The sequence below is a fragment of the Cricetulus griseus genome, chromosome 3 (assembly GCF_003668045.3).
Source record: "Cricetulus griseus strain 17A/GY chromosome 3, alternate assembly CriGri-PICRH-1.0, whole genome shotgun sequence".
Lineage (NCBI taxonomy): Eukaryota > Metazoa > Chordata > Mammalia > Rodentia > Cricetidae > Cricetulus > Cricetulus griseus.
In genome coordinates this window covers 220,580,114-220,593,787 of record NC_048596.1, presented here as the reverse complement: position 1 = coordinate 220,593,787, position 13,674 = coordinate 220,580,114, and the positions used below count along the sequence as shown (strand labels likewise).

At 41.9% G+C, this 13,674-nt stretch overlaps 1 protein-coding gene across 2 annotated transcripts in view; it reads right to left on the bottom strand.

Moving 5' to 3' along the window:
- Nmt2 (N-myristoyltransferase 2) overlaps nucleotides 1-13,388 on the bottom strand; it is a 44,358-nt gene extending 30,970 nt beyond the window's left edge. The window contains exon 1 of one of the 2 annotated variants that reach the window (XM_027405221.2): nucleotides 13,183-13,388. In XM_027405221.2, the coding sequence (XP_027261022.1) occupies nucleotides 13,183-13,292 (110 nt within the window). In that variant the 5' untranslated portion in view covers nucleotides 13,293-13,388. The remainder of the gene's footprint in view (nucleotides 1-13,182) is intronic. The other variant, XM_027405223.2, reaches the window with a different exon arrangement.
- Between the last annotated feature and the right edge of the window lie 286 nt (nucleotides 13,389-13,674).

Sequence of the window (13,674 nt, the reverse complement as noted above, 5' to 3'; positions counted from 1 at the left end):
CAATAATCCTAATGTAATTCAGCAATTATACTCTCAGGTTTCTTTCTTCTCTTTCTTTTGTTTTTTTTTTTGAGACAGGGTTTCTTTGTGTAGCTTTAGAGACTATCCTGGCACTTGCTCTGGAGACCAGGCTGGCCTCGAACTCACAGAGATCCCCCTGCCTCTGCCTCCCGAGTGCTGGGATTAAAGGTGTGCACCACCAATGCCTGGCATACTCTCAGGTTTCAAAACAAACAAAATTAAAATATGTCTTTACAGAAATTTGCATGTCAACATTCATAGCAGCCACACCTCTAATGGAAACAATCTAAACACCCATCACTGATGAATAGATAAGGAAAACGTGACATATCCATATAATAGATTACTATTCAAAAATTTAAAAAATGCAGCACTTACCCACATAACAAGAAAGAATTCAGTGTAAGAAGCCAGTGTTGTAAAGCCCACATATATGGTTCTATTAGATAAAATAGCCAGACAAGCAGACCAAAGAAACACAAGACAAATTTGTGGTTATCAGGAGCAGAACAGCAGGGTAGGATGGTTAATATTGTCAACTTGATATGGTCTAGGATCACCGGAAACAAGCCTTTTGGTGAGGGGTTATATAGATTAGGCTAAATGAGATGAAAATTCCCTCTCCAAAAGTGGGTGGCTCTGCTCCATGGACTGGGGTCCTAAATACATAAGGAGAAGCAAACTGAACACCAGCATGCAATGATTTCCTCTTGTCTGTGTATGCAGTGTGAGCGGCCTCCAACTGTTCCTGTTGCCTTCCCTTCCTCACCATAATAGACCACCATTCCCATAAACTCTAAAAAGAAAAGCTGTCTTCAATTGCCTTTGTCACAAGGACAAAGTGACTATTAGAGAGAGCCTAGGGAATGGACTGTTGTGGGATATTTGTATACTTTGTGAAAATGTATTGCTGATATTGGTGTAATAAAAAGCAGAATGGCCAATATCTAGGCAAAGAGAAAACTCTGAGAAGGCAGAGTTGCCAGTCAGACACAAAGGAAGCAACATGGGCAGTATGGGCAGAGGGGTAATGAGTCACGTGACAAAACGAAGATTAAAGTAAATGGGTTAATTTAAGTTATAAGAGCTGGGGGGGGGGTGTGCTGCAGAGATGGCTCAGAGGTTCTGAGCACTGGCTGCTCTTCCAGAGGTCCTGAGTTCAATTCCCAGCAACCACATGGTAGCTCACAACCATCCCTTATGAGATCTGGTGCCCTCTTCTGGTGTGCAGATATATATGGAAGCAGAATGTTGTATACATAATAAATAAAAATCTTTTAAAAAAATGTAGCGACAGCCAGGAGTTGGTGGCGCACACCTTTAAACCCAGCACTCGGGAGGCAGAGGCAGGCAGATCGCTGTGAGTTCGAGGCCAGCCTGGTCTCCAGAGCAAGTGCCAGGATAGTCTCTAAAGCTACACAAAGAAACCCTGTCTCAAAAAACCAAAAAAAAAAAAAAAAAAAAAAAAAAAAAGAGCTAACAAGACAAACCTAAGCTAAGGCCAAGCTTTCTTAATTAATAATAAGTCTCCATGTCATTATTTGTGAACTGGTGGTCCAAAGAAAAATCTGACTACAATGGACTGCTTAGGGATTCGGTTTTCATTTCTGGGGTGATGAAAATCACTTCTAAAACAGACTGTGGTAATGGTTGTACAACTCTGTGGATGTTATAGAAACCACTAAATTGTATGCTTTCAATGGGCAAATTGCATGGTATATACATTCTGTTTCAATGAAACCTTTTACAAATATTAACTAGTGAATTCCTATGCCTGGGGTAGCAGGGTGAAGGAGGACTGAACAGACCCAGACCGTAAAAGCTGCTTAATTAGGATTTGCTTCCTAAAGAAGGCCACAGGCTCTGAAAGAACATATATGGCAGAAAGATGCCACAAGCCTGGGTAGTAAAGATGCTGAGTAGGCACCAGGATAGTAGAAGAGAAACCCTTTTAGAAAAAGGTTCCACATGGATATTCAGTGAAGTTTGATTCAGACTCCACTTGCGGTGGATCACCAAGTCCAGAAATGCAACTGTGGAAATCATGTTGCCCCTTCATAAAAATCTCTCCAGCTTTAATAAGAGTTCCATGCTCCTGTTCCCAGAGATTACTCATGAAAGATCCAAACAAAGTCTGAATTTTGCTTTCTTGAGCTGGAAATGTGAGGTGGGGATGGGATTCTGGACCTTGTTTAAACCTGCCACTGAAACCAACTCACTCCATATCTTACATGGAAAGGTCAAATACTGAACTTGCTACTCCAGTAAAATGTAAATAACAACTATAGGCAGGACTTACTAGAAGAGCCAATAGACTAGAGCTTCAGAAATATTTCTGTGTGTCCTACAGAATACCTACAAAAACCCACACTGCTTCTTTCTGAACCCACAGCAAGTTCCCAGCCCCTGACAGTCAGAAATGACCACTGAGTTCTAGTCCTAACACTACAACTGTATTGAGTGTATCATTTAACTTCTCTGTGCTTCAGTTTACACATTTGCAATGGATGACATTTTCAATAGACAGTATTGGGAAAATCCTAAGGATCAAGTGAGTTAATGCATAGAAGAACAGAAGGACAGAAGTCACTCCGCATCTGATTAGCTATCATTGTGAGGATCCTGCTTTTATTCATATAACACAATGCTAGCTCAAACTGTACTGTCTCCCTCCAACTTGATACAATACATAAAACACAGGGTTTTGCATTATTTCCAGCACCTAAAATAGTATCTGGCATACAAAAGATCCTCAGTGAATATTTTCTGGATGAACGAAAAATCAATTTTAAAAATCATTAAGAAAAAGACAAAAGTCTGACAGAATCATGGGCTGAGGATATAAATAAGCACTTCACCTAAGAAAATTCCCTGGCAGTCAATACTATTGAAAAAAAAAAAAAAGTGTTCTACTTTGTCCACTGATCTGGCAAGTATTTTTCAGTCTAATAACATCAGAAGTATGTGAGAAAAGTCAACCCTCACATGCCTCTGGTAAACATAAGCTGATGCAATCACTGACAAGGAAAGTCTGGCATGACTATCATCATCACCACTATAAGCAGCAGCATCAACACTGTTTTCACCAATACCACACATCGTCTTTGTCATAACCATCATCATTACCATCATTGTCATCAACTTTAAAGTTGATAAAATAATAACCATCGCTATTACCAATATCACAACCAAAACTATTATCACCATCAACTTTATTATCATAGCGTATCACCTTCATCACCTATATCATCAGCATCCTTACCACCCCCCACATCACTATCTCTGTATTATTCACCACTATCACCATTACCACTATCACTGCCATTACAATTACCACCACCACCAACAACCACCACCTGTCACTGTCACAGCAGCTAACAATTCACAGAACATAACACATAGGAGATGCTGTACAAAATGCCTTAGATCTGATCTTGTAAACTATCATGATAAGAACACATTATTTCCATTTGATGGAAAAGTAAACTGAAATACGAGGCCATTAAGTAACTCACCGAAAGTAACATGTTTATTAATGACAAAGCCAGGACTTAAATCTTCACCCTGTTCCCTTTGGGTGGCTGACAATCTACAATCTAGGAAGCCAATGGCCCAGCTGTTGTTGCTAGGCTAGGTGATGCCTCATCTACAGTGAGATTTCAGACACTGTGGATTCTGCAGCTTCATCTGCTCTGAGGACTGACATAGGGAATATTGTTAAAGCCACACCATCTCTGGTCAAAGTAGCAAGTCACTGATAAGATCTAGTTTCAGAAGGCTAGTAGCCCATAGCTACCCCGAAGGTCAGTAAGGAGTGGAGATAAATATCATGATTTTTGTCTCGGAAATAATTAACTTTAAAATCTGCACCTACCCACAATGCACATAAGCAAACATTTTCCAACTCTAAAATGAATCTGTCATTTGGGCTTAAAGACACATTAGAAGGCTATGAAGCACCTAGTGGTGCTTCCCAATGAAGCCTGGCATCCTCACTCCATTCCCCACAATCTACATAAAAGTGTGGTTCACTAATCTCCACATACACCCTCCTCTCCTTCCCTATCACATATTCTCATCCTCCCTCCTCCCTCTCTCTCTCTCCACTCTCTCACACACACAGTTTAAAAAAATACTCCATTCAACAAATTTTTATTAAGATTTTAATGTATATGAGATACCAGACAGTCTTAGACGCAAAGATGCAAAGTGCTATCTCCATGCTTACAGTGTACCTAGGACTCCACAGGCAGACATAAGTTCATGCTTTGTAGGTACAGCATGGCTGCTATTACAGTATAAAGACTTACCAGTATATTGTTTAAGCAGTATGTTTCCTCAGTTTCAGAGTTGAAGTCCATGATAAGGATGGAGCACTATGCTGGAATGACTGAGTTCCAGTAGACAGACAGAGCTCTTTGTGTCTTCCTCACTAATCCTACTGAAATGACATCTTCCCTCTCATTATTTAATTACCTTCCAAAGACCCTCCCTACTATCACTAAGGCAATAATCTATAGATTAATTTGGAAGACACAAACAGGTCCAAAGTCAGTCTTCTCATATCCCCTCTAAAAACTACCTTGACCACTGTGTTAGTCTTTCATCACTGTAACAAACAAAACCTAAGGAAAATTGTTAATGAGGAAAGGATTATTCTGGATCCTAATGGGGGTTCAGCCCATGACCAAGTAGTAGCCCAGTTGCTTTGAGTCTGTGGCAAGACAATGCATCACAGCTAGTATGTGTGCAAGACTGCTTAGATCACAAGCCAAGGAGCAAAGGGGAGTGAGGAGGGGAGCATGGTTCACCACCCCTTTGTGAGCACACTCTGATAACCTAAAGGTCTCCCTCTAAGCCTTCTTCTTAAAAGTTTCTACAACTTCCCAGGACTGTCACCCCACGTCACCAATCCTTTAAACACATGAGCCTTTGGTTTGTTCATGATTCCAATTATAGTAAGCACAAATCTCACGTAAGGTGCTTCTGAATAGCTATGCTATGTTACACAACAATCCCCTCCCCTTATTTGCTGGTCTCCATCCAACACAGCTGACTGATCAAGCCTGAGTAATTTTCCTGTTGTCTAGGAACCAGTGGGGTGTGTTCTACAGAATATGAGTTAAGAAATACCCTTGGACAGTGAGGAATTAATTGAGGAGGCAGAATAGGAGAAAGGCAGATAAATAGACCTTGGATCCTCAATTGTAATAAAGATGAGCCCTACTTTCAGGTCACATATTGCTATGTTTAAATAAAATCATCTTTTACTTGAGTCAGTTTATACAAGTTAGACACATTAACTATGCTCCCCCACTTACCAGCTTTTTGACCCTGTTCAGGTAACTTATCTTTAAGGAGCATGGCTACCTTCGCAGTAAAACAAGGGCTTGCTTGTGCAGACAAGGGAGATGATAGCATGAGAGAGCATGGTGGACAGATAGCACAGAAAGGCCACATCCTATAAGGGCTCCAGGGTCTTGGCAGGGACCATCACCTGAAGTCATCATAACCATGGGAAGCTTCATGAAATAACACAAATCTGCAATGACTCTGAATCTGGAGAAGTTGAAAAATATGAGCGTTCATTCTCCAAAGAACCGAGGACATGGAGAAGCTGCAATGAGGGTTTACAGGGAGTCACAGAAACAGACACAATTCCTTTTCTTGAGCAATGATGTTTGACAATGAATTTGGAAGTTGTTTTCTTTCACATGCTATAGTCCTCCAAGCCATTAAGCACCACACCTTCAATAGATGCTATGCACAGTAGCACATAATAGGGAGTTCTTGATGGAAAAATTCAAGAGAAATGTTTCACATAAAGTCAAATGTTGATAAGGAACCAAAAACTTTAGGATACCATTAAAAAGAAAGATGGCAGAAGCCTGAAAATGGAAATTTAAGTACCCAGGAAATTATCATCTATTAATTAATTAATTGTGTGTGCCATTTTATTTAGCTTTAAAAACAAAAGAATGGTGATCCATAAAGTGAAAGGATATTCAAACCCCTTTGGTTATAGTGTGTGGTAGCTTGTAAAAAAATGGTCCCCAAAGGGAATGACATTATAGGAGGTATAGCTTTGTTGGAGATATGGCCTTCCTTGTTGGAGGAAGTATGTCCCTGTGGGAGTGGGCTTTGAGGTATTCTACACTCAAGCTACTCTCAGTGATACAGTCCACTTCCTGTTGCCTGCAAGATACAGAACTCTCAGCCGCCTCTCCAGCACCATGTCTGCCTGCATGCTGCCATGTCCCACTATGATGATAATGGATTGAGCCTCCGAGACTTAAGCTACCACCTGAATTAAATGTTTTCTTTTGTAAGAGTTGCTGTGGTGTCACTTCACAGCAAAAATCCTAAGACAGAAGTTGGCACCAGGGACTGGGGTATTATTGATAGGCTTGACTTTGGTGGGCATGGAAGACAGGTGCTGAGAAGGATTTGAAATTGGGGGAAGCATGTTGCCTAGAAACCATTCTTGTGATATTTTGGTGAAGAAAGTGGCTGCTTTTTTGCCCTTGTCTGAAAAGTCCACCTGAGGCTAGAGTGAAGAGTTTTGGATTAATTTCATTGGCAGAGGAAATTTCAAAACAGCCTAGTATAGACTATTTTGTGTGGCTATTAGTGGTCACTCTAACAAAGACTTAAAATGAAAAGCAGCAAGCTGAGGAGAGTAAATTACAACATGTAAAATTTAAGGAGAGGTGCTGGAGAGATGGCTCAGAGGTTAAGAGCACTGACTGCTCTTCCAGAGGTCCTGAGTTCAATTCCCAGCAACCACATGGTGGCTCACAACCATCCGTAATGAGATCGGTGCCCTCTTCTGGTGTGCAGATATATACAGAAGCAGAATGTTGTACACATAATAAATAAATAAAATCTTAAAAAAAAAATTTAAGGAGAAAAGGAGCACCAAAAGTAAAATGGTAAAATGTTTTGGTTAATGGTTACAATTTTTTGTTTTTCTAAGATAAAGTTTCCTAGAGCTCAGGCTAACTTCCAACTTACTATGATACAAGGACCTTAATCCCTGATCCTCATGTGCTGTATGTAGCTGATAGTAGTTAAAAATGTGACATGATAGAGAAATATTGTTAAAATATGCTTGTTAAAAATTTAAAGAATTCGCCAGGCATTGGTGGCGCATGCCTTTAATCCCAGCACTCGGGAGGCAGAGGCAGGCGGATCTCTGTGAGTTGGAGGCCAGCCTGGTCTCCAGAGGGAATGCCAGGATAGGTTCGAAAGCTACACAGAGAAACCAAAAAAATTTTTTTAAAGAATTCAGTTGGGTGGTGGTGGCATATGCCTTGAATCCCAGCACCTGGGAGACAGAGGCAGGCGATCTCTGTGAGTTTGAGGCTAGCCTAGTCTACAGAGCCAGTTCCAAGATAGCTAGGGCTGCTACACAGAGAAACCATTAACTTGAAAAACCAAAATAAACAAACAAACAAACAAATAAATAAATCCTAGAAGGAAGAAAAAATGAAAATGCTGTATTCTATAAAGACAGGGAAATAAACGTTTAAGCATATAAAAAGGAAATTCAAAGGTACATATTATTTTGAGTTATATACATTATGACAGTCACCATCTGTGGAAGATTTTTTTTTTTGGTAAATAAATTTAAATGAATTGAAATTTTAGTTCCTCAGTCACTCTAGCCACATTCAAGTGCCCAACAGCATTAACTACTGCACTGGGCATTTCTACTATCTCAGAACACACTAGCAAGCATTCATGGTAAAAAATACAAAGCTGCCAATGAACCACATAAAGAATTATATTATTTATGTTGTTTGGGCAAATATTAAAATATAAATCAGTTACATTGTCAATTAAACTAGGGTACAAAGAAATAGGATAAACCAAGGGTTTTTTTGCTCTCTGTATACTTAATTTTTTAATTTTAATCTTCATGTTTTACTCATATAACCAGTAAAAGTGACAAAAGTATTTTCAAATGGAATGATGACAAGTCAACTGATTTTTTTTTTAACTTGAACAGCTTATACTGTCAAAGTGATATACATTGATAGTGATTAACAAAGATGGCAAAGTGTATATCCTGTCCTTAGAAACTGTGTATTTCAGCCAGCTTCTGGGGAAAGTCTGTTCTGGGCCAAAAGTAATGTCACCATCTAAGATGCAAGTCTTAGTTGATATCTGATCACTGTTTTTAATTATTTCTTGTAAAGGAGGATCCCTTGGGCCAGAGCTGTTAATCTATTTTTCCACTTAGATTTATACATCTGACAGCAGATCACATTTCAAAAACAGCAACTTTGAATTATCCCTTAAATTTCCAGGGATGAGAATTTAGAGTCACAGTATGTTTCTGCATTTTCTTATGGATTCCATGCAGCCGACTAAGTAAGGGAAGTGGTCATAGTTTCAACAATAGCTAGATATACTGTGCAATCTTTACTGTCTACCCCCACTCGAAGGTGGTACAAGAAAGGTTGTTTTATTGTTTCTGTTTCTTAATTCCAAGGTATGTGACAGTCCATACCTGTAATCCTAGCACAAGGAACGCTGAGAGAGGGGGTTCAGTCCAGGCAACACAGTAAATTCCAGAAAGACATGGATTGATATTGAGACCCTGTCTCAAAAACAAAACAAACAAAAGATCTGGTCTTCACGACATATTGGATCTCATGTTTTCCTAAGAAAAGATTTTTAATGTGTTTTACTAAAACTAATCTACAAATTGAATGCAATTACTGTCAAAAGTCCAACATTTTTCATAGAAACAACAAAAATCCAAAGCACAAAAAGACACTGAATAGCCAAAGCAAGACCTCAAGAACAGTACTGGTGTTGCCTCATTTCAAGATATACTACAGGTCATAACAAAAACAGCATGGTTCTGGCAAAAAAAAACATACTTGTGTATCAGTGGAATAGACAGAGGATACAGAATAAAATCCACAAGGACAGCCACCTCACTTTTTAACAAAGATGCCAAAAGCTCATTCTGAAGAAAAGCCAGCCTCTTCAACAAATGGTACTGGCAAAACTGGATATTCACATGTAAAAGAACAGTACTAGATCCGTACCTCTCACTTTGTAAAAAAAACAAAACAACAACAACAAAAAAAAGCAATCCAAAATCTCAGTTAAGATTGAAACTTTGAAATTGCTTAGAGGAAAACGTTAAGGAAAGTACTTAAAGATACTGGCAAAGGCAGGGACTTTCTGGAAGTAGCTCAGCAAGAACGGGCAAATGGGACTGATGAAATTAAAAGGCTTCTGTGTAAGTGAAGAGACAGCTTACAGTGAGAGAAAAATCTTTGCTATCTATGCAGCTGAAAGAAGTATCTCTTTTCCATAAATATCTTAAAAGACCACCAAGAAACCAAACAATCCAGTCAATAAATGGGCTAAGAATGAACAGGCAGATGTCAAATGACACACAAACAGCCAGTAAATATTAAAAAAAAAAAAAGTCAGCATTCTTGGCCATTAGGAAATAGAAATTAAATATTGAAATTTCATTTCACCTCCAGTCTAAGAGACTATCATTTAAGAAAGCAAACACCAACAAATGCTAGTTAAGATGGTGGGAGAAAGGCAGCCTGAATATGTTGCTGGTAAGAATAGGAATGTAAATTAGCCCAACCAGTGTGGAAATCAGTATATAGGTTCCTAAATAATAACAATAATACTAAAACAGAAACAGAAATACTCTATGAATTAGCTATGTCACTCCTGGGAATATGCCCAAAGAACTGTAAATCAATTTAAACAACGTCTGACTATGGAATCTAGGCTAGTCTCAAATTCAAAGTACTCCTCAGCTTCCTTAGGCCAGGATTACAGACATGTGCCACCATACTTGGCTAAAGTTTTTGTGGTATCAGGAATCAAACCCAGAACAACATGCATACATAGTGGGCAATTGCTGGAAGGTACATCCCTACACCTGGCGCCCCCATTCCTGATAGTCACAAGGTGAGCAACTTTACTCCTTCAAATCATTCTATCCTGGCTTCTGTCCTAAAACAACTGAACTAACAGACTATGGTCAGAAAGTCCTGAAATCAATCTTTCAGTCTTAAACTGTTTCTCTCAGGTATTTATCATCGTGATTAAAAAGCTAAATAACAGTACTCAGCATAGGGCGAAGCTGAAGGAACCCTCTAGGATGTAGTTTGCAAGTGGAGAAAACATACCTCAGTGGGGCAAGAAGACCATGAGGTTTTGTGGACTTAACATTGGGCCCTATTTCCAACCATTTTGCCAAGTCCCTTCAGATACTGAGGAGGCAGAACAAATGAAGAACAAGTGGAGTATTCAGCATGAAAGATCTTGGATTGCCTCAGTAGCCTCACACCTGGGTTGGCAAGTCCCTAGCCATGTTGCAGATAACCTCTTTCCTGCCAAGGCTACCCAGGACAGAAATGGAATCTTCAGTCATCTGGACTTCTAATTTGCCTGGAGGTGGAGGTTTTCAAGTTTTCTCAAGCTCTTTACTGATACCTATTTACTTTATCCCAATTTTAAATTTCATGACAAAGCAAGTTACTAAAGGATCTCTTTTTAGGTGATCTTCAATTACCCTACCTCTAATTTTCCACATATTATTTGAAAATAATAAAACCACATTGTTTGAGCTATCCTGTCACTAGTTAAAAGTGGCACTCTCTCCCTTTGCCAATGTTTTGAGAATGCATATAATTTTTAGAGTGATATGGTGTTACCATATTTGGGTGGACCAAACAGTTAAAGAGCACACTTTCCATGAAAATGGTGACATTCAAGTATTTTATAGTTATACTATTGTTTTAAACATAACACCTCACATTTTGTTTACGGGATTTCAATATTACCCACAAAGTCAATAAATAAACTTCTACAAAACCAAAAGCACAGTAATATCATACTGGATAGTTTTCCTTTATTTGAACCTATAGTTTCAACACATAAGCTAAAACAACTTATAAATGCATTATACTGAATGCTGGGTATATATTAATCCTTTTAGGCCACAGGGGAGCTATTGAACAAATTACTGCTCCATGTACTGACCATTGTCTATTGGCTCAGAAGCAGTACTTTGCCTATTAGAGGTAAAGCATTATCTGTTCATTCTCCAAAGGCTCATTACTTGTTGTTTATTTAAACTAGTGGAGAATGAAGAGGCCAAGTGGGGAAGGGAAAGTTTTCCGTATTTTAATTCTGACAAACTGGAGCTACTAAAAGAAAACCTGGGTTTCTATAGAGCACTATTCATGAGCCAAATAAAACAGGATGACTTCCTCAAATTGCATTGTCTAAATTCTGTTTTTTAGAAAAAGCATTCCAACAAGAGAAGGGCATCGAGTTTTACTAATGTCTCTACATTTTAATAGATAACAATATATTAATCTTTTCCAATTGTCATCACATTGCCTATTCCTGGTTGAAAGAATCCAATCCACTGGGCAGCTCTAAATTTTGGTTAAGCATCGTAACATACAATTAATGTGCTGATGTGGAAGTCTGAAAATCTCTGAAGAGGGCCCCAAAATGCCTTTGGATGCTCTTTTTAGAAAAACATCCTACAGCAAGGTATCAGTCTGTCCCATTTCCACACCAGTAATTCTTTGTACCAAGGGCATCCTCGACTGTGTAGGCAAGGAAACACAGAACACTGAGAAACTAGAAGAGATACAAGTGCGGGGTCTTCCCAGAAAGATAAGACAGGTGCCCAAGTTAGTTAAGGTATCTATCGTCGGTCATCTGGACCCATTTTTGGCAAGAGAGCTTGTGTTTCAAAAATGCATTCATATTTGGCTATCACAGGCAAATTTCTATTACTCATAAACAGAACTCAAGCTCAGATTTCTGTAGAATTTCCTCTTCTGGCTTGAGAAAAAAACCTAGACTTGAATGATAACATTCAGTACTTGCAGCTGCCACTAAATTGTTCGCTGAAATAATTAAAAAAGCAACTTGCCAAGGGGAGATACACGTAGTCAGCTTTTCTTTTTCTTCATTTGTCATTTAATATTTTACGCCATGTTCAAGATCAACGGTGCCCCCTTTCTTAAGTAAAGGTTAAAGTAAACCTTGAATAAAATACCAATACTTGAAAGATTCTTCATGAACTGAATAAATAAGCCATTTGTGACTCAGGCTCCCCTATCGTGTTTTTTGGTTGACCCACTTCTACACAGTCACCATGGTTCGCAGAATCTCACTTCTAAGGGGCAGCAGTAACGGCTCTGTGCCAGCGCATAGTTTGAATCCAACAGGGTAAAAGGCTGAGGCAAACAGTACCTACAAAAGGACACGGGCCTTTATTTAAAAACCGTCCCCCAATCCCCGCCTCTAAAACAGAACTTCAATACCAGCCTTAACCAGAAGCAGTCTTTTCTCCAACAGCGAACAAATCAAGTCTGCAGGGGAGAAAAGAGGGCAGGCACAGATTGAGAAACCGATCAAGTGTTGAAAGTACTTGGTACGTCTGGCTTTGGAGATCAGACACCAGGTTTGCAGTCAGTATAAGGTCGGGGCCGCGGGAACTCAGTTCACCGGTCAGCTCTGCGGACACGACCAGAGGACGCAAATCTGAATGTCCTCAGGCGTCGCGGCCGGGACCTGGATCCCCTAGGCGCCCTTTGCCAGGCCTAGGAGGCAGAACTTTGCGCAGCTCGGCGCCAGCAGCCCCGAGACCGCCTAGGGCGCATCCCTATCCCACACCCCACGACTGGCCTTGCGGGTTTCGTCTCTACAGGGGGTTAGCGGCGGCGGGGGGGGGGGGAGAAAGTACTAGAAGGATGCCAGGGCGCAAGCAGCACTACTTGCATCCCGCTCGCCCCTGCGGCCCTAGACGCCGCCGCCGCCACAAAGGGAAGGGCCTTGCGCCCCTGCTGGGTTCCCACCCCGAGCCACTCGCCGCGCTGGGTGAGGCCGGCCGGCGGGGACGCGCGGCAGGTGACAGTCCAGACGCGGGTCCCCGGGCCCGAGTCGCAGTCTCCCCGCCCACCTCGGGCCTCGCCCACCCCGCGCGCTCCCTGAGACCCGGGAGACCCGCACCTCACAATGGTCTCGGGACGAGGCCACCGCCGAGTGGGGCGGCCGAGGGGCTCCCGCACGCCACGAGCCGGCGCCGGAGCCCTGAGGTGCGCGCGGTCCCCGCCCTGCCTGTCGCGCCCGCGCGCCACCTCCTACCCTTTGGCGTGTTCCGTCTCCTCCTCATTGTCTCCGTCTATTCCGCACGTGTCCTGGTCGTCCAGCTCTAGGCTCTGCTGGCTGGCCGCAGACTCGCTGTCCTCCGCCATCGCGGCGGCTCCGAGCGGCTGGGGAGGCGGCGCTCCGAGCAGCAAGCGAGGCGCGACAGGGCGGGCGCGGCCGCAGCTCCCTCTAGTGCCGCCCACCCTCGGGCTCCGAGTCTGGAGTCTGCGGCCCCGCCCATCCCTCCGGCCCCGCCCACCACAGCCGGCACGGCCCCGCCCACTCGCTTGCGGCTCCCGCCCGTCTCTGCCGTCCCGCCCGCCTCAGTCAGCGTGGGCCCCGCCCACGTTTCGTGCTCCCTCCCGCCCACTTCATCTGTTCGCCCACCTCAGCAGGCACGGCCCCCTCCCACCTCTCCCGTACGCTCCCGCCCACCTTAGCAGCCATGGCCCCGCCCATCTCGCCTTCCCACTTCCGCCTGTTTTAGCT